This window comes from Grampus griseus (assembly GCF_964374135.1).
Source record: "Grampus griseus genome assembly, chromosome: 17".
Taxonomy (NCBI): domain Eukaryota; kingdom Metazoa; phylum Chordata; class Mammalia; order Artiodactyla; family Delphinidae; genus Grampus; species Grampus griseus.
This window is the reverse complement of record NC_139011.1, coordinates 7,964,042-7,986,809: the sequence shown is the minus strand read 5'-3', so window position 1 is coordinate 7,986,809 and position 22,768 is coordinate 7,964,042. Positions and strand designations below refer to the sequence as shown.

Genomic DNA, 22,768 nt, shown 5'->3' with positions numbered 1-22,768 from the left:
TGGCCCCGAAAAGAGGGTGGTAGCTCATTGCCCTGTCTTGTGAGACGTGCCTGGAGGGTCCTGCGGACACGACTGCCACCCCAGCTCCTGGCCACTCACGTCCAGCTCTCAGCAGCAGTGTCCAGGTGAGGACCGTGTCTCCCTTGGCCACACTGACGTTTCTGGACATCACACACGCCCACTCCCCAAACCTTCCTTTGCAGCGTGTACCATCTGGGTGCAACACTCGCTTTTCCCTATCAGGGGCACCCACCGTCTTGCTGCCTGCTTTCCCTCATTCGCGGCAGACTGCAAATTGGGGCTGTGAGTTTCTACCAGCTTGTGCCCTTGGCCTGCAGGCTTCCAGCCAGATCCACGGCCTCCAAGGTCCATAGCCTGACAAGGCCCAGGTCTCTGATCCCAAATGGCTGGGGCCTTAGGGCCTCAAGCCCACCTTACTGTCCTGAGCTCTGGGGTCATGGCGAGATTGCTTCAGGAACCAGTCAAAATTAAATGCTAATTTAATTTTGAATTGAATTAGAACTGGAGCAAAATATTCAATTCCCTTTTGCTTATCTCATCCAATTGAACGGACTTTTCTATCGCTGATTGCAGCAGCCAGGACAGCCTGAGCAGAGAGCCACGTGGAGATCCGGAGATGGGGGAGAGATTGGGGGAGGGACGTGCTTCCCAGAGCCCAGCTGGGATCTGGTTTTGCTGAGCTGCCTTCTCACTATGTATCTTCTTTTTTTTTCACTATGTATCTTCTTATAAGGGCACTAATCCCATTATGGGGCCTCATCTAAACCTGATCATCTCCCAAAGGCCTCATTTCTAAATACCATCACACTGGGGGTGAAGGCTTCAACATATGGATTTTGGGGACACAATTCAGTCTGTAGCAGTGGGACTGGAGTTGAGCGCAACCAGTCTCTGAATCCTCCCACATGACCACAGATAAAAGGTGTGGCGAGGTGCCTAGCATCTCTGAGAAGCAGGTTACCTGGAATTTGCTGATTCCATGAAGATCTGATGCTTCAGCTGAAGATGACCAAAGAGCTGTGACTCTGACATGTGGAAGGGGCATCGTCTTGCTCTTCAGGGCTCCAGAGTTTGGACAGACCCAGTGGTGGGCTTTGGGTGCAGGGTGGGGGGGAGAGGGGAGAAATGCATCATCATCGTCCCACAGATGGATATTGATGAAGTAGGGCTGGTTAGTACCTGAGCCCCAGAGGTGTTTGGTGGGCGCTGACTCAGTGAACGAAGCAGAAGCGAAGGAGAAGCTGGCCCTTCCCCAGTGGGTACAGAGGGACCCACGGATCAGCGGCGGTGTTTCTTCTCAGACCCTTAGAAGCACAGCATCCTGGACCTCACATGACCTCCTTGCTTAGGAAGGGACAGACCTTTGGTGACATGACTTTTGTGAATCCTGGTGTAACTAAACCACCTTCCAAAGGCATTTGGAGGATGGGGCGCCAGAGGGCCTGGGGACACCTCCACTTGGTGGGTGACACTCAGGCGGATGGGACAGGCACGCTCTGAGAGACCTACTCACTCACGCACAGGAGCCAAGTGACATCTGAGGCAGATCCCTAAACCCAGCTGAACATGAAAAATGATGATGAAAAAGAAAGGAGAAGAAAAAATGAGGGGGCGTATGTGGAAAACACTGAGGATCGTTGAATCTAACACCTGGGATCATATACTCTCTCCTTTCAATCTTTGTGTATGTGTAAAGATCCTTACGGTAGAAAGTAAAAAGAAATTAGAAATATTTTTTGGTTGGTTTTTTATCTATTTTTAAAAATTTAACTAAATTATTTTTTAAATTTTAAAACAATTTTTATACAAGTTTTAAAGGTTACTTTCCACTTACAGTTATTACAAAATATTGTCTATATTCCCCGTGTGATACAATACACCCTTGAGTCTATCTTATACCCAGTAGTTTGTACCTCCTTCCTCCCACCCCGTGCCCTCCACCATGCTGCCCCCCATCCCAGCCCGTAACCACTGGTTTGTTCTCTATATCTGTGAGTCTGTTTCTTTTTTGTTATTACTAGTTTTTGTATATTTTAGATTCCACATATAAGTGATATCATGCAGTATTTGTTTTTCTGTCTGACTTACTTCACTTAGACTCAGGCCCTCCAAATCCATCCATGTTATAGTAAATGACAAAATTTCGTTCTTTTTTTTTTTTTTATCCCATTAGCTCTTTGTTGAACAATCAAGTGCGTGTTTGGAGCAGCCTGAGGAGTGTTGCTGGGTGGATTTCCCCAGGGTTCCCAAAACCAAATCCTGGGGGACCTGCATTTGTGGGAAGGGTCGGGTGGTGCAGAGCAGGCTGGCTTTGGCTTGTCTCTGGCGGGTGCCTGAAGGGTCGCAAAGAAATGCCTTTAGATGCTCGGGGCTCCCTGTGGAGGGCCCTGGCTGATTCCTTTCCCTGCTGGGGTCTCCGTGGAGTGAAGAGTTCCCGCCTGGCCTAGCTCATCCAGTGGGGCTGGGGTCCATGTGTCGGCACCTCGTGGCCACTTGTCCACGTTGCAGCTCTAATGTGATACCAACTAGAAATAAATCTGGGGTAAGATGGGTCTCTGATGGAGTGGAGGGTCAGGAAGCCTGTTAACCATTGATGAGAGAAGGTCCCAGGTATGGTATAACTCATTTAACCCTCAACGCCTGCTTATATGGGAGGTACTTCACCACCCCAACTTTATCCATAAGGAAATATGCACAGAGAGGTTAAATAACTCGCTCACACTCACACAGCTAGTAAGTAGGAGCCCAGGCAGCCTGACTCCTGGGCACCTGTGTTAATCTCTGCACCGTCCTATCTCCGGGGGGGCTGCCTTCAGAAAGTCACCACAGACAAACTTCTCAAGTGACTCGGGAGGTGTCACCACAGAGAACAGGGAGCCCCAGATCTGGAGAGGGAAGGCTTGGCTTGAACCTCACCTCTGCCCTCAACTGCCTGCCCCCATTCACCAGCTCTGCAGGGCTCCTGAGAGAGTTCAAGATCGTGCCCAGGGAGGCGTTGTGCAAACTGTAAAGTGCCACGCAAATCGGGAAGTAGTATTATTTACACCAGCTTTACAGAGTCCTGGTAGTGGACTGTCGGATCTATTTTAAAAATTGGGCAGTTTGGGCCAGCTCTGGATCAGACTTGCATCCATTCATGGACGAGTCTTCTTTGGGAAGGATGGACACTAATCTGCCCACATTGGCCTATTTCATTCAGCAAACGCTTGGAGCGGCGGACTTGTGTCTCCACCAGCCTCCTACGATGCATCTATTCTTGATTTCACACTCCCTCTGCTGGCCCGCAGAGTGGTCCCCGTTGGACAGATGAGGCAGCTGAGGTTCAGAGAGGTTGGGCGACTTTACCACAGTCACACAGCAGGGAGAAGGCACGGTTGCATCTGAGGAGAGGCTCTCTCTCCATGTCCTGAACATCTGGGCACTTGGTTCAGGGCAGACACTAACACAGGAGGCGTCTTTTTAGGACTGGAAACATCTCCTGAGCGGAAACCTCAAGAGATAGCACCAAGGTACAGCCCTCACAGAAAAACGACAGACACACCCAAACAATAAAATAGCTCTTTTTTTATTCACTTTGATTCGGATCATTGGAAATGTTCAACAATAAATTAAAAATAAAAAACAGAGCAGAGGCTGAGGAAGGCAGACTCTTGCCAAGTTCATTCAGATGAACAAACACTTAGCTGCAAAACCTGGGAGTGAAGCAAGGGGCGGGGGCAAAGAACGCAGATTTTAAAACACCACCAACCAACCCAACAAGATTGCAAAGAGGAAAAAGTGCTCAGGAAACTTTGGCTTTGACATGAATTCAGTTAAGTGCTAACGTGACGGTGCACCCATGTCCATCCTACCGGGGCCCAGTGAGGGCTCCCAGGTTAAAGCTGATGTCTGGACCAGGACGTTGGGCAGGAGGGCGACAATGGCAGTTCAGAAGCTGAGCAACGGGGTCAAGTTCAACACGAGTACGGACCTCTGATGGTCTGGGAGGGAGACAGGAGGCCAGAGGCTGGCTGCTTGTAGGAAATGCAGTGCTTTGGGTAAGGACAGACTATGTGATGCTGCTTTGCCTGGCCTGCTGTTCCTCCTACACCCTCTTCTTTTTTTTGCAGAGGTGTCGTGGACTGCCCCCCAGGAGGGCTCAAAACTTGTTAGCCCAGACCCCAGGAGAGGATGACCAGCCAGTGGCCTGAGGCCATGTCTGCTGCAAACCAGATGTCCACGATGGACACAGTGACATCCCCGAACTCTGGGGGAGCGAGGACAGTTGCCAGTCCCTGATGGCACGTGGCTGGAGTCCAGCCATCTTTGGCTTCCCTGGAGAAAGCATTTCCGACCACAACCATGAGAGGGAGAGTGAGCTCTTTTCAGTTTTCCATTTTTCCTTTGGGTTCAAGCTGCCTTGAAGAGAACAGTTAAAGCAAACATCACAGTTCTCAATATTCTCTGTGATTCTATCCCACCTTTGATCCAGAGGCCCAGACTGCGTCGAGGTAGGACCGGCCTCTCGCTGGCCCTTCTGGCCACGGCAGAGCCTGGGATGCCATCAAGTCCCCAAACCCACCCCCAATCCCCGCGACAAAAATCGCCTGCCCCCATTCTAACCTGGCTTCTCTCTTTTAGGTCCTATTTCCTTGGGTCTGCCTTCTCCCACTAAGCCCAGCCCTCGTGGTTTGCTGGACGATGCCTGATGAAGCCAGGGTTTCAAAAGGCATCAATTCAAGAACTTGCTTCTCTTCCCCAGATCACTACAAACCGACCCTCCTTTCTTCCCCTACAGGTGGGTGAGAGCAGGGGCTCCAGGGGTCATGTGGCTGCAGACATTGCTTTGCTCCAGCTGAGAAAGCAGCCTCTTCACTCCCTGGGGGAGTCAGATGTCTGGGATGTTGGTAACATCTTTCTCCCTCATCAGTTCCGCCTTTCGGCTTCAGGCTCAGCACTGGTTACTGCAGGCTTCGTGCCCGGGGCTGGTCTCCAAGGAGCTCTCTGCCCGCGGAGTGGACAGAGCCCTGGGCTGGGATCCCAGAGCCCCGGGGAGCCCAACTGCGTATACTGTTCATGCAAGAACTTCCTCGTGTGGGTGCTTCTCGTCCTCCAGCCAGATCCCCGTGGGAAACACTCTTGTCCAGTTCTCAGCCACCTTTACCCCGGTATGGGCCCCGCTGGTTTAAGGCAATGGTGCGTTAATCCCGGCCACAGCGGCTGGCTGGATTCGGGTAGGCGGCCGTTGTTAAGCCACAGATGATGTCTGCCCCAGCTCTGGGAAAGCATGATGCTGCCTCCTCCACTGGAAGGACGGTGTGAGAAGGCCGAGGTTATACCTTGCCTCGGGCCACCGTGGGCAGCCTGAGAACGAAGCCCGGCGGTGAGAGGCTTGTAGTCCGAAACCTACACCGACTACACTTCTTTGAGGGGCTGGGTGAGCCTGGCTGGGAAAGCCCACCTCTGGAGCCAAGAACACCCTATTTGGCGCAAAATCTGTTTCACAACTGGTTCACTTTTGCAAACACTTGCCTTCTCTGGCGTTGCTTTTCTCATCTGTAAAATGGGATCCAAGGGCTGAAAGGCATCTCACAGTGAACAGCCTGGTGGGAAGGAGAGGTGGAGTGGGGACCAGGCGGCCGACCCAGGTGGCGCGCAGCTCAGCCGTGGACACCTGTCTGCTCTGGGGACCTGACTCAGCACATCCAGGAAAGCCGAGTGCTCTCTCTGACCCCATCATCCTGAACAGACTTGGCTTTCAGGAGAAGGGGAGAGCGAGCTCAGGGGTCAGCCCACACCGCTCCCTGCACCAGTGTCCATTTCTGCAAGGTTTGTCCCTGGGATTAATCAGCCGACCAGCACGTTTGCTGAATTCTTCACGTCAAGGACTCCCATGAGCTCTAGCCTCTGAGGATTTATGCTCGGAATAAATGACCTCACAGCAATTTACAAGCCTTTTATCAGTCAAGAGGGTCTTCAATTTTGCAGAATTTTAAAGCTGGAACAGGTTTTTGTTTGTTAGCTTTTAAAAGCCACTTTCTGGATCCTGAATCTTTGAGAATCGAATAAAAACTGGAACCTCTCCCCAGGAAAATACTCATATACAGGGACTCGGGGGAAAAACAAACGCGGTGTGTGACTTCTAGGGATGCTTGTGAATGCCCGTTGCCATCTGTGGTCCGTGATCTTTGTAATTCCTCTCTCCCCATTTGCAGAGGGAGAAAGTGAGGCTGGGGAGGGCAGGGCTTACCCAGAGGGCTGCAGGGAGCAGCGGAGGCGGCCTCCTGGCTTCCCAGACCAGGACACGGTCACAATTCCTCAAAGTATCAGTGGCCTTTTAGGAAATGCTCTTGACAGAAAAAAATGGGCTGTTTTTTTTGTTTGTTTGTTTTGTTTTGATTAAATGTCAGCAACTGGAGCCAAAAATCACTGTCCTTTCACGCCTGCGACTCTACTCCCCACCCGGCCCCAAGACAGTGCCGCTGGGTTTGGCGATTCCTAGCCTGAGACTCAGTCTAAAGCCGGTAATGAGAAAGAAGAAAGGTAGGACTGGGAGAGAAGGAGGTACAGAGCATCCCCCAAACCTACCGACCTGACACCCCACGATCTGCCCACCAGCAAGCCCTCAACCCTAGACACCACGGTACCCCAAGTCTCAGGATTCCTACAAAACTGGCTTTGAGCGTCCACACCCCAGCTACCAGCTGAAACGAGAGCAATTGAGTCACAAAGTGCAGATGATGTCAGCTGAATTTTAAAAACAAAACAATAAATAATCAGGAAGGCTGACAAGGAAGAGCGAGCAGCTGGGACGTGAAGGATGAGGTATGACTTCTCCCCTCTGATGGTCACGTTCCTAGGATGACCCTGCAACCTCCAGGACACCACACAGGTGACCAGGAGGGATCTGGCCCAGAGCGTAGACCCCTGGGGGAAACTGCTGGCTGGTGGCGGCCTCCTGCACAGCTCTGGAAGGTTACGGGCACCAAATCCAGTAGTCTGTGAAAATAAGTCCCCATGGCTGACGGGCCTCTGGATGGAGCCGCGTATCATCCGAGCTTTGTTCCAACTCAGACGCTGGCTCAGGGAACTAGAAAACTGTCCCCGGCTACAGAGTAAGGGGAGTGCACTGCTGCGGTCCCCTTTCCCAAGTCGGGGCTCTTGCCTCATTTCAGCCAAATGCATGCATCTCTCTCCCCAATACAAAGGCACACAGAAGGCGTCAGATCTGCTCTCAGCCATCATGATAAACACAAAGATTGATTACTCAAGGGAACGGCAGCTGGGGAAGGAGACATCTGGATACTTAGAGTCTCTGAAGATCTGTGGGTGAGGAGCCCTCCTGGCCACCATAAATGAGCTTTGGGCAGAAAGGGGAGGCGTGGTGGTCCTACCATGTGAGGGAGGCCCCACATGGCTGTCCTGGGGGTCATCCTCACCCAGGAACTTCACAGCGAGAATCAGAGCACTGGCCCCGGACCCCTCAGCAGAGCAGAGTCTCTGTGCATCCTCCCCAGGAGACCATCCTCTTCTTTAGAATGTGGAAATCTTCGGATTGGACCTCCCCCACAGTCTCCCCACCTTCCCCAGCCCGGAACAGCAGCGAGAGGGGTCTCCCCACCCCAGAATGGTTCTGAGACTTGCCCTGCAGCCCTGGCAGGGCTCGGCAACCTTGCTGAGTAGATGCTACCAAATGTTGGGGTGCAAGAGGCTGCGAGGGGCACCTGGGTGCACCCCTGAGGCCGGCCCTCCAAGTTCCCAGAGCACAGTGGCTCCGGCGAGAAGCTGGGGCTGGATGTGGAGAGGTGCGCTCTGGTGCATCTGTCCTTAGCCCTTCACAGCGTCATCTTCCCTTGAAGATCCGGATTTTGTTGATGGATGCCAAGGTGGCCGTCACATTGGACTCAAAGTCCCCATCGTGCACCCCAGTCTTTCGAAAAGCCCCCGCCGACGGGTTGTTCTCCCAATAGTGGTGCCAGTTCCCTTTGCTGTCCGCCCCGAAGCCGTACAAGTCCACCTGCCGGGGCAAAGCACAGGTGAGAGCCGGACAGCAGGGCTGCAGGCGGACCCTCTGACAAAGAGAGCCTGCAGGCACCCCCAGCATCTGTAAACACCACTTCCAAGGATTCACAGAAACCCCTCTCCAGGAGCCTGGAACTCCCAGAGGCTTGGGGAAGCAAAGGCAAGTTGAGTAAAAAGTCAAGTCCAATGCCAGAGCGCACAGTGGGAGGCTACTGCTTGTGGGTGGCCCTGCGGGTGCTGGGTCCACCTCTGGGGAGGCACAACCTCTTCTCCAAGGCTTGAGGAGCAGGGCTTCGAGGCCCAGCAGCCTGCCTCAGATCCCAGCTCTACCTCTTGCTGATACATCCTGCAAGTCCCAAATCACTTCTCTGAGCCTCACTTTCCTCATATGGAAAATGGGGCCAAGAGCGATGACCACAGTGAGGTGGGCGGCAGCTCTGATCCCTGCCTTCCCTTGGGCGAATACCCATCTGGTCCGGGGGTCCTCACTGTCTGGTGGGCGGGGCAGGGGGCGTGCTTCTCATGCATGACAAACTTTTACTGAGCACTTATTTTGTACCAGGTGCTGCATTAAATCCGTCAGAGTTCAGGCGGATGCTGGCGTGATCAGGGATGCAGGAGTCAGGTCTCGGCCCCTGGCGCTCCTAAATTATAACAAACACCAACCGGGCCCCCGTGGGGGGCAGGGGCTAACGCCGGGGCTCCCTCAGCACCAAGGACGGAGGGGCAGGAGGCCGACGAGAGCAGAGAGAGCTCTTTCGAGCAAGTGACACTTGAACTGGGTCTTGGAAAATGAGCAGAAGGTGACCAGGAAGGGACGGGAGGAGGGGCTTCCGGGGAGAGAGAAAGCTATGTGGGCCGCAGCATGGCAGACAGCTTTCAGGGGTGGGGACCCACCAGGGGCAGGAGACAGCTCTGTGGCAAGTGCAGCCTTTTCTGAAAATGCCAGCAGGGACACGGGCCCGCCCCAGAGCACGCGCTAAGGGACGGGAGGGGCATTTCTGAGGCAGAAGCCCACGGGCTCTTTGACCAGCCAGCTGGAGGTAGGGGCTTGGTGGGGAGATGAGAGGCAAGTATGGTTTCTGGGGTGAAGGGCAGGCAAAGATGGTGGCAGAACAACTGAGGCAGAGACGGTGGGCGGGCCTTGCTACCCCCTCGACCCCTTCTCCCTGCGATGTCCACTGATGAGCCTGATGGGGCGAGGGCGGGGATGGGCTGTACGTGACAAGAAGGGACAGCGGAGTGCCCTGCCTGAACCCAAGGCCAGGGAAGAAGCAGGGGGCACTGTGGTCCCCATCCTGCTTCACTGTCCACGGGCAGCCAGCACCCCAGATCACTGATGGAAACCCAGGCCCAGGCTGGCGTACGGCGAGGCGAATCCATGATCGGAAACACACGGTTGGCAAAATCACTGATTCTCAACCTCCGTGAACAGTGGAACCCCTGGCGGCCGGGTTTCCAACCTCAGGAATTCTGGTGGAAGTGGGCTGGGCTGTGGCCTGGGGGCCGGAATTTAGCTCCACAGATGCTTCTGATGAGCAACTGAGATCGAAACCACAACCCCAGACAGCTCCCCCGATTATAATATACTCCTGGGGGCGAGATATGCTTATATTGCCCCCAGATCAGATCTGAGCTTCCACCTGCTGGGCCAGGCTCTGCCTTGGGACCTAAACTTCCCGTGCGGGAGACAGTGCAAGCCTCACTGTAGAGACAGGATCAGAGCTTCTAGAAGAGACAGGCTATGCCGGGGCCGGGAGGGGGATGGAGGTCTGCCTGACTGCAGGCGCTCTCGCCGCCCCTCTTGAGAACACAGAATGAGGAGCCCTCGGTCCCTGACCCCCTGGGGGGGGCAGGCAGGCATGGGGGAGGGGGTCCTACCTCATCACAGATGTGCAGTGAGAAGATGACCGAGAGGATGCCGGTGGATGGGTACCGCCCGTGGCCCTGCAGCCAGCTGTCGAAGACGTACTTGATGAAGGCTGGGTGGTAAATCAGGATCTGCGGGAGGGAGGACACGGTGAGGGGTCTGGAGAAGGATACCAAGCCTGTGTTAGGTGCCACACACTGCTGTAACCTCGGGGGACCCTGTTGGGACTGGAACTCATAACCCTGCACTCGGGGTGGGGGGGGTTAACGTTCTAGTGGAGAAGATGGATCGTGACCTAAATCACTGAGACACAGAGGATGCTAGAAAAGAATGATGAGACTACAGAGACAAAGCAGGGAAAGGAGATAAGGCACTGGGGTGGGAAGGCTTGCAGACAAGGTGACATCTGAATTACAATCAAATGCGGCCAAGGAGTGGGACATGAGGCTGCAGGAGAAGGTTCCAGGGAAGAGCATGAGCTGGGAGCAGGGACACTCCTGTCACACTGCAGGAAGGCACCGAGCCACCCGTTCTGCCTCACGTGGGCCTGAATGATCTCCAGTCCCTAAAATGACCCCGCATGCCAGCTCTCCCTCTCCTCATGTTACAGATGAGGAAACCGAGGCTCAGAGAGGCTAAGTGACATGCTCAATGTCATGCAGCCACCATCGGGAAGACATCAGCTCCAGCCATACAGTGACTAGCTGTGTGTCTCTGGGCAAGTTACCTGACCTCTCTGAACCTGATCTCTCCATCTACACATGACAGTGTAAGCAAACGTCTGGTGTGGCGGACACTTCATTTCCTTCATCCCTCTGCCCTTTGCCCACGTCTTAGCCAACCCCATTCCAGGGCCCACTGGGGAAGATGCAGATATGGAGACAGGTGACGAGGTCTGGCTTTGGAGATGCTCATGCTGTAGGGCAGTGGTTCTCGAACAGCACCAGCATCCTTGGGGGGCTTGTAAAACTCCAGCGTTTCTGGTTCAGCAGATCTGGGGTGGCCTGAGGATCCGCATTGGTGACAAGCTCCTGGGTGGTGCTGCAGGTCCAGGGTCCAGGCTTAGGGAACCTCTCCAGGGTTCGTCTCTTCACTCTCTAAGCGGGGGGCCACCAGCCCCAGCAGCCCGGGGGCCCAGGGGCTCTCCGCCACCCGATGCTGGCAGAGCAGGGAGACGGTGATCTCCGTCCTCACGCAGAGCCTTGAAAGCGAGGCTGAGCTCAGAGGACAAGGCACCTGAGCCTTCACTCACCTTATTCTTTTTCACCTTGATCTTCGTGGGGACAGGAACGTAGGTGCTGCGGGAGGACAAGGCAGGTGGTTAAGGTGGGAGGGGGCTGGCGGCCTGGGCATCAGCTGGTACGGGCAGCTGGAGACGCCGGTGGGGCAAGCGGGAAAGCACACTCATTCCCCAAGGGACCCCACCTCCTCGCAGTGGCCCATTATGGACACCAGAGGGCGATCGTGGCCCATTCGAGGACCTGCTGCTGCATTATGCCGCCTTCTCTCAGAAAGTTTAAGAAGCGGGATTGCTCCAAGCCGTGCACACAGCACAAGCAGCACGGAGAGGGGCCCACAACACCCATCCCCCGCTGCTGGGACGCTGGCTGATAGGCCCACAATGGCCCCTTTTCATCTGCAAGATTTCCCGTGCCCCCAAGATGACGGTATACATGCCTGGCCACCTGGCCTCACGTTGCATCTACCTCGGGGACAAGTCACGTTCCAGCTTGTGGGACCAGGAGGGAGGGGCCGGCAGCGGAGCCCTGGCTGGTCCAGCTCCTCCCCTGGCTGCGCCCGCTTCCCTCACTGCCCTCCTCCCCGAGCACAGCCCCCCCCCCCCCGCCCCCCGGCTTCCCGCACCCAAATCCCTCGGGCTTCCTAACCAGGCCTCAGACAAGGAGGCTTTTGGCCATCTGGGCACTAAGCCACTTCTCTTCAGGCAGGTGCGAGCCTGGCTCTGCGAAGGGGCCAAGCCTCCGGGTCTCCCTGGAGGCTGGAGGTCATGAGAAGGACTAGTGGGAATTCACTGAGACCCGTGCCAAGTGCCCGGAACAAATCAGAAGACGTGAGCTCCTCGGTGCTCAAGGCAGCCGGAGCCGACGTGCTCCACGCCCAGTCTCCCCGCCCGCCCCCCAGCCCGGCCGGGGCCATTCTGACGGTTTGAGAAGCGGGGGCGGGCGGAGGCTGTCATCAACGGGGAGCACCCCAGAGACGAGCACGGGGTCAGAACTAACACGTGCTGTGTCCTTTCCAGCGGGGCTCCCTCTCCCGAGGGGTTTCCAGGGTGTCTGGGGAAGCAAAGCTGGGAGGTCTATTCGGAGGGGCGGGAAGTCACGAGGAAGAGGAAGGCCGGAGCTCCGGGTGCATCGGGGTGATGGGAGGAGGGGTGCCAAGAAGAGCCGGAGGGTCTGGAGGCGGCCGGGGGACTGGGGCTCTGCACTCCAGGAGGAGGCCTGGGGAGGCGGGGGTGTTCCGGGGGAGGAAGAGCGTGGCGGGGGGCTCAGAGGCCCTCACACAGCAAGGAGCAGCAGCGGGACAAGCAGTGCCCCTCCTCCAGGCGCCCCGAGGGGACTTACTGGGAGATGGTGCCTGTGGTGGTGGCGCTGATTACCCACTGCAGGTCGGTGGTCTTGAAGGGCACCAGGACCATGCTGACGTTCTCCGCCAGCTCCCGGAAGCTCTCGGGGTACACGAGGTGGTGGGTGGTCTTGCTGCCCACGTCGGCCTCAAACCCTGCCGTGGGGGCCTTGTTCATCCTGGGAGGGGGAGGGAGAGAGGACCGGCATCACACTGGGGCACCGATTCTGAGGGTCGGCTTCAGCTCCGCGAGGCTGTGCTGGGCCCCAACTTCCGCATCTGTAAAATGGGGGCAACTGCGGCACAGCTCAGAGGCTTTTGCTACTTTTTTCTCATTTATGATCTCGAGTGAGCCTGACCATCGCCACCATCGATGGCCTACTCTGTCCTGGTCCAGTGACGCACATCATTGACCCTTAATGATGACAGTGTCCAGTACGTACTTTATGGTCCTATTTTTATGGCCAAAGAAATCTGAATGCAAAGAATTTATCCCAGGACACAGAGTAACCCAGAGGCAGCCTTGAACTCAGGGCCTGTCTGACCCTGAACCTGACTCTTTCCCCCTCACCATGGACGTGCCCACTGGACACCAGGTACACTGAGGCTCCCTGAGGCCAGGTGAGTGGTCTAAAGACAAAGTCAGAGACCACAGAAACAGGGGATGGTTCTAGAAGGTGCCTGCGCTTCTCATCTGAGTCACTGGTGCCCCTGGGTCGGGTGACTGGTGTGGGGATGACAAGAAACGGGGGAGAGACGTGGGGCATCTTCCTGGAACACCCATTTTACTTGGTGTCAGGGAAACATGTTTTACATTAAAAGTATATAGTTACGTTATGGCCTAGATGGCAAAACAGAGACGGCTTTTATTTTATTTATTTTTTTGGCAGCGCAGCTTGTAGGATCTTAGTTCCCAGACCAGGGATGGAATCCCGGCCCCTGGCAGTGAGAGTGCTGAGTCCTAACCACTGGACCGCCAGGGAACTCCCAGACAGGGATGGATTTTAAAGATTAAACAAGAGTCCTCAAGTTAGTCTTGCCCTCTGGCCAGGCCTCTCAAGGCCAAGCTCCCAGCCTCCTGGGTACCTCTGTGTATGGTTTCCTCTCTCCATCCAGAGAGGTCCTGTTGGTCCATCTGCAATGCAGATGGGGAAACTGAGGCCCAGAGGGGGCAGTGAGGGGCCCGGGGTCCCCAGGTAAGGCTGGGCACACCCGGACTGGGGTCTTGACCTCCTGACGCTGAGCCATGAAGCCCCTGCAGCTCCAGGGGCCTGGGGGGCAGCGGGGTGGCCTGGGGGGCAGCGGGGTGGCCTGGGGGGCGAGGGGCTGGCACCCACCTGAGCACGAAGTCGTGACTGTCTATCTGAGGCCCGTACCAGGACTCTCTCAGGTTGCCAGAGTTGCCCACGACGGCACAGCGCCGGCAGCCCACCAAACTCTTCTCCAGCAGGGGGTCCACGTTCCCGGGCACCACCTGGAACAGCTCCTTGATGGTGTCGTTCAAGTTACTGGGCTGTTTCTCCCGCTGGAGCCTCTGTGGGCGGAGGACGCAGGACACAGTCAGTCTGGATGTGTTACCTCTGGCCCCCGCTGCTGGGCCCTGAGCCCCCTGTGGTTGGTGACCCAGCCCCTCCCGAGTCCCCTTCTCTCCGCTGGGCACCTGGAGATGCAGGCGGCTTAGACAGCCACCTTCCCTGCCAGGAGCCCAAGGGCCACTCAGGGAGATGGGAAGGCAAGAGATCATTCACTCATTCTACAAAGGTTTATTGAGCACCTATGTGCGAGGTACAGCTCTGGCCTCGACGCAATGAGACTGGCTGGTATGAGTAAAGCACATGGGAGAAGGGTCGGGTGACCCTTCACGCTCGCCTCCCCTCCCCTCTGTTCCCCTCACCCTCCCGCCTCTCAGCTCCTGCAGCTCCAGGACCACCGGGCTCCAGCCAGACTCAGGAATCAGCCCTTTGCCGGATGCATCAAGGAGTCCAATGTCTGCTTAACAAATTGTTTTCACACCCACACCCAAGGTCAGCTGCCCTGGGACCTCTCTGACCCACAGGCGGAGACAAACACTGGGTTTATCCTGAGGGTGACCAGCCCCCTGGTTGGCCCAGGGGTTTCCCTAGAAGCAGGACTCTCAGTGCTAAAAGTGGGATGCGTGGGTCTCCCTATTGAGCCCTCTCTCTGTACACCCACGTCCGTCCACTGCCTCAGGGCCACGCTGCACCGTGACCACTCGCTGATGCACATTACTCCCCCCCTCAGAGTGAAACCTAGAGAGATTTCCTAAGAAGCATCGCATCTGCCTGTGTCACCAAGCCGCAGGGCTGTGTCACTTCAAAGGCAGACGAGAAAGGATGCTCTGGGGCCCAGGTCGGTTGAGCACGTGTCCCGAATCCAAAGCAGGATTTGAAGCCAGGCTTCTATAAACCCACCTTGAAGTCTCTCCCACAACATCACCCCTGCCTCAGAGCCCTGGAACCTTGACCTTTGGAAAGGCCAGTCCCTGAGCTTGGGGAGGGGTAGGTGGCTGTGGGGTGAGTCCCACCAGTTACTCGCAGCCCCAGGGACAGGAGAGGAGCTGGGAGAGAAAGGGGAGGCTAGCAGCTGCTTGGGCCACTGTCTAGGAGGTCAGTGACGGGGGGATGGCGTAGGGAGATCCCCAGGCATCTGGTCCCCACCTGGCATTGGAGGAACTAGCATCCCCAAGGAGAGGCACACCAGGAGGCCTGGATGGTCCAATAGATAAAACCACCCAGCATCTCCTCCAGCCTAAGACACTCACATGCTGCGGGAGCCGCAGGCAACAACATCAGGACCGCAGACACACTTCTACTTAGAAACATCACTGGTTACAATAAAAGAAAAAGGGGAAATAGCAAGCGTAGGTGAGGACACTGGAACACTCGTGCCTCGCTGGTGGGAATGTAAACTCGCGCGGCCACTGTGGAAAACTGTTGGGTGACTTCTTGGCAATTCCATTCCTAAGTGTTAAAAGGAACGGAAATCAGGGAATTCCCTGGCAGTCCAGCGGTTTGGACTCCACGCTGAGGGCCCAGGTTTAATCCCTGGTCGGGGAACTAAGGTCCCACAAACCGCAAGATGAGGCCAAAACAAAAACAAAAACAAACAAAAAAAAGAACTGAAACCAGGGTCATGAGCACAAACTTGTTCACTCGTGTTCATTGCAGCATTACTCACAATAGGCAAAAGGTGGAAACAACCCAAGTGTCCATCGATGGATGAATGAATAAACAAAATGTGGAACGTGCAGACACTGGAATATCATTCAGTTATAAAAAAAGGGGCATTCTGATATATGCTCCCAATGGATGAATCTTGAAAACACTTATGCTAAGTGTTATTTCACCGGCTTATTTGCCGGACACAGAAGGACACATATTGTACGATTCCACTTACAGGAGATACTAGAATCGCCAAATTCTAGCATGTAGAATGGCGGCTGCCTGAGGGATGAGAGGGGTGCCGAGGGGGGTGGTTATTAATGGATACAAGGGGCTTTTGTTGGACGTGACGGAAGCGCCAGGTGCGGGTAGTGGTGATGGTAACCCAGCATCGTGAATGCATTTAATGCCATGGAATTGCACACTTAGAAAACAGCGATAAATATTATGTTATGCATATTTTACGACAATAGGACAAAAATTATATCCAGATTAAACACCTGCTCCGATAGGATCTCCTGGGGCAGCTCCAGGCTCCTGAATCACCTGGGTTGATGTGTGACATCTGGGCAACAGAGCCATGTCTCACAGGCTCCCAGGTGATGCTGCTACTGGTGCAGGGACCACACTCTGAGAACCCCTGGGATCGAGGACCACAGCCAAGCTGCCCGGCAGGGACCTCCACGAGGGCCCCCACCCAGGAAGAGCCCTGACAATGTGAAGATGCGCTCAGAACCAGAGAGTGTCCTCCATGCATGTCATCGCCTCGGGGAGCATGACACTGTATGCTGGGTTAAGGGAGCAACACGGCGTTCTTCAATCCAGCGCTCAGCAATATTTACTGAGCACCTACTACGTGACACATGTGCCTGCTTTGCCTCGGGGGCCCCGGGGTTTGAAGGCTCACAGCCGGCAGGGTACCCATGCTGGGAGTGCAGCATCACGTTGTCCCGTCCACCTACTACTGACTTACCCCTCTTTAACGATTCACTTTAAAAAGTAAGTTTATTTTTAAAGGAAATCTCATATCTCTGCCACAAGCGGAAAGCAAGAATTACTTGGCAGAAGTAAAAAAATCTGTCCAAAAAAAAAAGGAAAGTGTCCAGTACGATGAAAACAAAACCACTTTATTTGATTCCAGCTCCATCCCGTTGCTTGCCCAGGCAAGCCGCCCTCCTTTGCTAGAACCAAGATGGGCAGGTGTTAGAGGCACATCATGAAACAAGGAGCGACATTTAATCCTCGCAACTTCAAAGATGGAAAGAGAATTAAAGCCGAATGACATCCTCGCCCTGAGCGTGATGCGATGCTCTTAAAGGCCCTGCCCCTGTATCACCAGGAATCACGCTGCCCCACCGGCTCACACTTCAGGAACCCTGGCTCTGTTTCAGACACTCATTGGCAGGAACGGAGATTGAGGCCCAGAGAGGGAAAGATCTAGGCCACGGGGTGAGTACAGAGCTGAGTAGAACTCGGGGACAGCGGGCTGGAATCGAGCTGTGTTTCTGGGGATTAGAGCCCTAAAGCATCCACTCACCAGCTGGGGTAGATGAGGCAGGTCAGTACCGCTATGTCCCCGTCTTCCTTGGGAAGGAACTCTCTGACTTCTCTGCCTTTTGTAAATGACAACGGAAGTTCCAGAGGGCTGCTGACATGCACGCAGGAGAGAAAGGGCAGAAGTTCCAAGACGCCCTTCTCCCCTCTCACTCTTCCTGCCTAGTTTCCAAGCAGTGTATTTCTCGGTCTACAATCAGCGCTCAGGCAGTGGCTGCTGCTGTTGTCAGAGGCTCCCCGAGGAAGCACCAAGTCTTAAGGCAGAGCCTGGAGGCAGAGGCTGAGACAGCCAGCATCACCCCACTGCCGCAGGACATGGGGGACTTCGTGATACCCAAGGCACCTGAGCTGTCAGCCCCCAGCTCCTGAAGGCTTCTTCCTGATTCCCCCACGCCTGCCCTCCCTCCCATGTGGGTCTGGAGAAGCAGCGGTGGGCAAGAGGACGGGAAAGCAAGGGTGCCTTGGGGCGGGCGGCCGGGTCCCAGGCCTGGCTCTCTATGGATGGCTGAGTGACCTCAGTCAAGTCCTTCCCCTCATCCCGGAGACAAAGTAGAAGAGGGAGCAGACACGAGGGGTCTGCTCCAAACCAGGCCCCGAATAGGTCTGGGGAACAGCATGTCTAGGGCCAGCCCCTCTGACACCGGGCATCGATCACCTTCTGCGGGCTCCCGGCCAGCCAAGCATCCTCCAGGGCGTTTCCCACCAGGCACGTCATACTTTAGAAGCAGGGCTCTGTGTTTGGGGTCCTAAATCTGGATCTGTCAGACATTGTCCTGGCTGTCTGGGGGCCTTTATGCAGAGCTACGGTGCCTGCTGGAACTCCCAGGGTGTTTTGTTTGTTTGTTTTTGTTTTTTTTGCGGTACGCGGGCCTCTCACTGTCGTGGCCTCTCCCGTTGCGGAGCACAGGCTCTGGACGCACAGGCCCAGCGGCCACGGCTCACGGGCCCAGGCGCTCCGCGGCATGTGGGATCTTCCCGGACCGGGGCACGAACCCGCATCCCCTGCATCGGCAGGCGGACCCCCAACCACTGCGACACCAGGGAAGCCCCCAGGGTGGTTTTTATTTCAATATTCTAAGTCTCCGTCTGGAGGGACAGGAGCGCTTGTCAGATGTGGTGTCCTGATTCTTTACTCAAAACATGTGGTCTGTGTGTTGTCAAGGAACCCAGAAGCTCTAAAGCCCTGCTCCTTTCTGTTGATTTCTATTCATGAGGAACCTTCTCCCCTTCCTTCCTACCCTGCAAAATCCCTTCCAAGAGGCTAAACTCCAGCAAAGAAGGACTGCACATAAGGGCTGGGGTGGGGACATGGGAGGACAATTTGATGAAACGGTAAGAGCCACATGGGAAAACATTCAGCCTTCCTAAGTGCTGAAAGAATGCAAATTCATTTTCCTTTGCCCGTTAAAACAGCAAAAATAAATAAAAATGTTAAAACCTAATGTTTGCGGTGCTATAGAGAAACCTGGTGAGGCGACTATTACTACCTCAGTCTGAGAATCTGAGATGAAGAGCTTCCTCAACATCACCCTTGATAAAATATAGAAAGTCAGGAGCAAAACCCAGGGACCCTGGGTGCCTATCACCTATCACCCTGCCTTGTGCTGGTCTGCTTTCCCTTCTCCTCCAACCATCCCTGCAAGCTAAAAAGGCAAGGCTGTTTCTTTCCATCTCAGTATCTTGGCATCTAATAGATGCTCAATAAGTCTTCAATGAATGGATATTTCTCACTCCCCTTCAATCCACTTTGCGCTCAACAACTAGATCAGATCATGGACCTCCCCTAGTTAAAATTCTACAGTGGTTTCCTGTTGCACTTAGAACAAACCCCAGGCTCCTGGCTGTGGGTCCTGACCACTCCCAGACGCCCGCGCTCACGGCCACACACAGCTCCAGCTCCTCCAACACACCAAGCGGATGCTGCCCCAGTGCTCTCGCACTCGCTGTCCCCGTGACCAGCGGCACTTTCCCCAGATCCTCCCGCAGCCGGCGCCCTCTCCGCCTTTGGGCCTCAGCTCAATTCCCGGCTACTCAGAGACCTTCCCGACGAGACCATTTACAGAGGCCCCTGCCCCAAGTTTCTCCCAAACCCCTTTTATCCTCCTCCAAGCACTTCTATCTGAGTCTATCTTGTTTATTTGTTTCTTATCTGTCTCTCTCTGCCGGAATATAATTCCATGAGAATAACGATCTGGTTCTTTTTTCTGGCTTCTCCATACCCAGAGTGGGTTAAGTAGTGGCCTCTAAACAGATATGCCCAAGTCCTAACCCCTGGAACCTGCACCTTGAGCTCAGGCTTCTGCCTCCGGAGTCGCGAGAGAATGCGTTTCTGTTGCCGTAAGCCACAAGCGTGCGGTCACCTGTTACGGCAGACACAGGGAACTGTTACAGAGCCCTCTGCTCTGATTTATAATATATACAGGAGAGCCTCAATAACAGAGGCTGAATGCGTGAACCAACGAACGTACGGATGACCAGCATTCTGAATCCCGCCAAGCGCCTGGCAGGGCCCCTGGTGCACACTTGGGTGTGAGCGTCTGGCAGGCAGGGGCCGCCCACATCTCACCCCCAGACCCACACTCAGCCCCGGCTCTCACCAGCCACCAGCTGTAGGTGTCTTCCTCCAGGAGCGCATTCTTGGCCGTCAGCAGCGGCTGCAGGGACCGGTTGAATCTCTCGTCGAACCAGGAGGACACCTTGCGCTCTCCGATGCAGCGGGCGCAGGTGCAGGGCCTGTGGGGGTAATTCACGAGCCTCCTGAAGTTGTCCGAGAGCTCGAGGACCATCTGCCTGGGGAACCACGCGGTGGCCACCATGGTGTGGGAGTAGTTCAGGAAGAAGGAGGTGAGGAAGATGAAGAGGGTGAGGAAAGTGAGCACTTTGAGAATTCTTTTCCTCGCGGTCGCCATTTCTGCTCTCCTGACGCGGGGCCTCCCAGGGATGGGCTGCAGGAAATCGCGCCTAATTGAGGAGGAACTTCCACGAAAGATCCCAGAGACAGAGGATCGACTGCAAGGCAAGGCGGGGAGCCCCAGGGAGCCTCAAAGCCTCCTATGGCCACTGCTGCTGGGCAACGGCCACCCGGCTGTGCCCGACATCACCCGCGACACTCAAAGGCTAAGCGGACCACTTGTGGCGGGGTGCCTCTGCTGGCGTATAATTTGTCTTTTCAGGAAATGAAGCGGCCTGCTTCCTCAGCAATCCTTAAACAGCCGATAATGTCTCCTGATGAAGCTTTAATCGAAACTTGACAACAGTGATTTCCTTTCCCATCCAAGGGGGTTGAGGGGTAATTAATCCTTGTGACAGGCCAGGGTCCCTCGGAGGTGAGGGCCTCGAAGGAAGGGTCGCGGTACAGGACAGGGTCAAGCTGTCTTTGTTACCGCCCTCCAGAGAAGACGGTGTGTGGCAATCCTTAATTAGAACTTGGTCTTGCCCATGCTGTCACCAGAGACGTGGCGGTGAAGCAGCCGACTTGACAAAGGCACTGGGGGTTGTCTGTCATCTGCACAGAAAAGGAGGAAGAAAACAGGATGAACTTCTATTACTTTTTTATAAAAACCATTTCTCTCTCTCCACTTCCTCCCATCGTCTTCCGTTCTGTTGTCAAGCCCATGTGGCAAGTGGCTACAGACGATATTTTACCCTTTTGAGCCTCAGTGTGTGCATGTGTACAGTGGGATGTTAACGCCTATCCTTCAGGGTTGCTAAGAGACACGGAAGGTGGCCCACCCATCTTTCCTGCAACCAGAACCTAGTACCTTTAAGAATCAGACCTAAGTTTGTGAAATGAGTTAATAATGCACGTACAGTGCCAGGTACACAGAGACTGCCAAGGACATGCTACTTTCTCTCTCCTTCACTCTCTGTCTCTCAGATTCTAAAGTTCAACCACAATCAAAATGGTATGCTTAGGGGGTGGCCCAGGCTTCCACCTGGCCCAGGTTCAAGTACTGGTTTACCAGTTGTATGGCTTTGGGAAAGTTATTCAGCCTTCCTGACCCTCAATTTTCCCTTCTGTAAAATGGGATAGTAATAGCTCCACTTATAGAATGGTTATGAAGATAAGACAAAATGCTATATGCTGGGACTTCCCTGGCAGCGCAGCGGATGAGAATCTGCCTGCCAATGCAGGGGACACAGGTTCAAGCCCTGGTCCAGGAAGATCCCACGTGCCGCGGAGCAACTAAGCCTGTGTGCCACAACTACTGAGCCTGTGCTCTAGAGCCCACGTGCCACAACTACTGAGCCCACGTGCTACAACTACTGAAGCTCACACGCCTAGAGCCCGTGCTCCACAGCAAGAGAAGCCACCGCAATGAGAAGCACGTGCACCACAACGAAGAGTAGCCCCCACTAGCCGCAACTAGAGAAAGCCCGCGTGCAGCAACAAAGACCCAATGCGGCCAACAATAAATAAATTAATTAATTTTAAAAAATGCTGAGTTTCTGGTGTTCATTAAGTAACTGCTAAACTTTCATTTTCCGTTTTCAATGTACGAATGAGTGTTCTTGGATGAGCCACTAACAGCCAAACAGGATGGTACAGTCACACATATCTATTTCCTCAGATGATTGACAAAGTATACCATCAGCTAGATAGGGGTTTCCCAGGTTGTCCTAAGAAGAAACGGAGATTCAAAGAGATTAAATGACTTTCCCAAGGTCATGGGGAAAGTAAGAAGCAGGATCTGAATCCAGACCCACACCCCTCTGACTCCATGCACCTGGAGGGGCCAGGGTACCAGAAACACGAGCAGGAGTTCTGCCCTGGACGGGACACCCTGTCTGTTAACTGGGCTCCAGATGACCATAGTTGGAGGGATACAGAGAAAGCTGGGAGTTATTTAATCAAAGAAAGCAAACCAGGACTCCTCAAACGCTTGTAACACAAGTTCCCACACGTCACTGACTTTCCGGGCTTCTGCAGAGTGCAGCTGTGGTCACACCTCTGCACTTGAACATGATTCCCTTTGGTACTTGCCTGGAACGTGCCCCTATCTCTATCTGTCTGATCAATTCCTTCCCCATCCTCAAGGTATAGACTATCAACAAGCAGGATATATTTTTTCCAGGAAAGCAACAGTGGAAGGGAGACTGATTTACCTTTTTGGTAGAAAGAGGGGCAGCTCAAAAATCAGATTAAATCCACAGTGCCTTCCTGGAGGCAGCCAGGGCTCAAGATGTGTTGCCTCCACTGCTCCCTCAACACCTCAGCCCGGGTGGCAACGTCTCTCCATTTGCCTACTGCTCCACCTTCTACTTGTCGTGACCATGGGATTTGTATGTAGAACCTAATGGTGTCCAGAGCTGTCCCTTCCAGCTGTCCCCTGCTTCTCCATCAAGCACCAGCTCTGTCATCTGAGTTAGATTAGCCTGCTTGTCCTCAAGGGCGGGCTCTGGTCTAACTTGGCAGGCAGAGGGTTCCCACCCCTCTTTCCGCAGTCTTTGCTCCAGGGATGGACGTGTAGCCTAATTCATCTGGAGTGAAACTCCTGACTCTTTGCAGTGGGGGGCAAAGAAACATTCTTTTGCTCTAGCCAGTCTGCTGTTTGGATGC

General features: G+C 54.6%; 1 protein-coding gene across 2 annotated transcripts in view; it reads right to left on the bottom strand.

Annotated features, from left to right (window-relative positions):
- Positions 1-3,570: 3,570 nt before the first annotated feature.
- The window catches only part of ST3GAL1 (ST3 beta-galactoside alpha-2,3-sialyltransferase 1), an 88,382-nt gene continuing 69,184 nt past the window's right edge, over positions 3,571-22,768 (bottom strand). For both annotated transcript variants that reach the window (XM_082674583.1, XM_082674584.1), the window contains exons 3-8: positions 19,806-20,713; positions 13,810-14,006; positions 12,472-12,651; positions 11,145-11,190; positions 9,904-10,023; positions 3,571-8,017 (exon numbers count right to left, since the gene is read on the bottom strand). In XM_082674583.1, the coding sequence (XP_082530709.1) occupies positions 7,844-8,017; positions 9,904-10,023; positions 11,145-11,190; positions 12,472-12,651; positions 13,810-14,006; positions 19,806-20,117 (1,029 nt within the window). In that variant the 5' untranslated portion in view covers positions 20,118-20,713 and the 3' untranslated portion in view covers positions 3,571-7,843. The remainder of the gene's footprint in view (positions 8,018-9,903; positions 10,024-11,144; positions 11,191-12,471; positions 12,652-13,809; positions 14,007-19,805; positions 20,714-22,768) is intronic.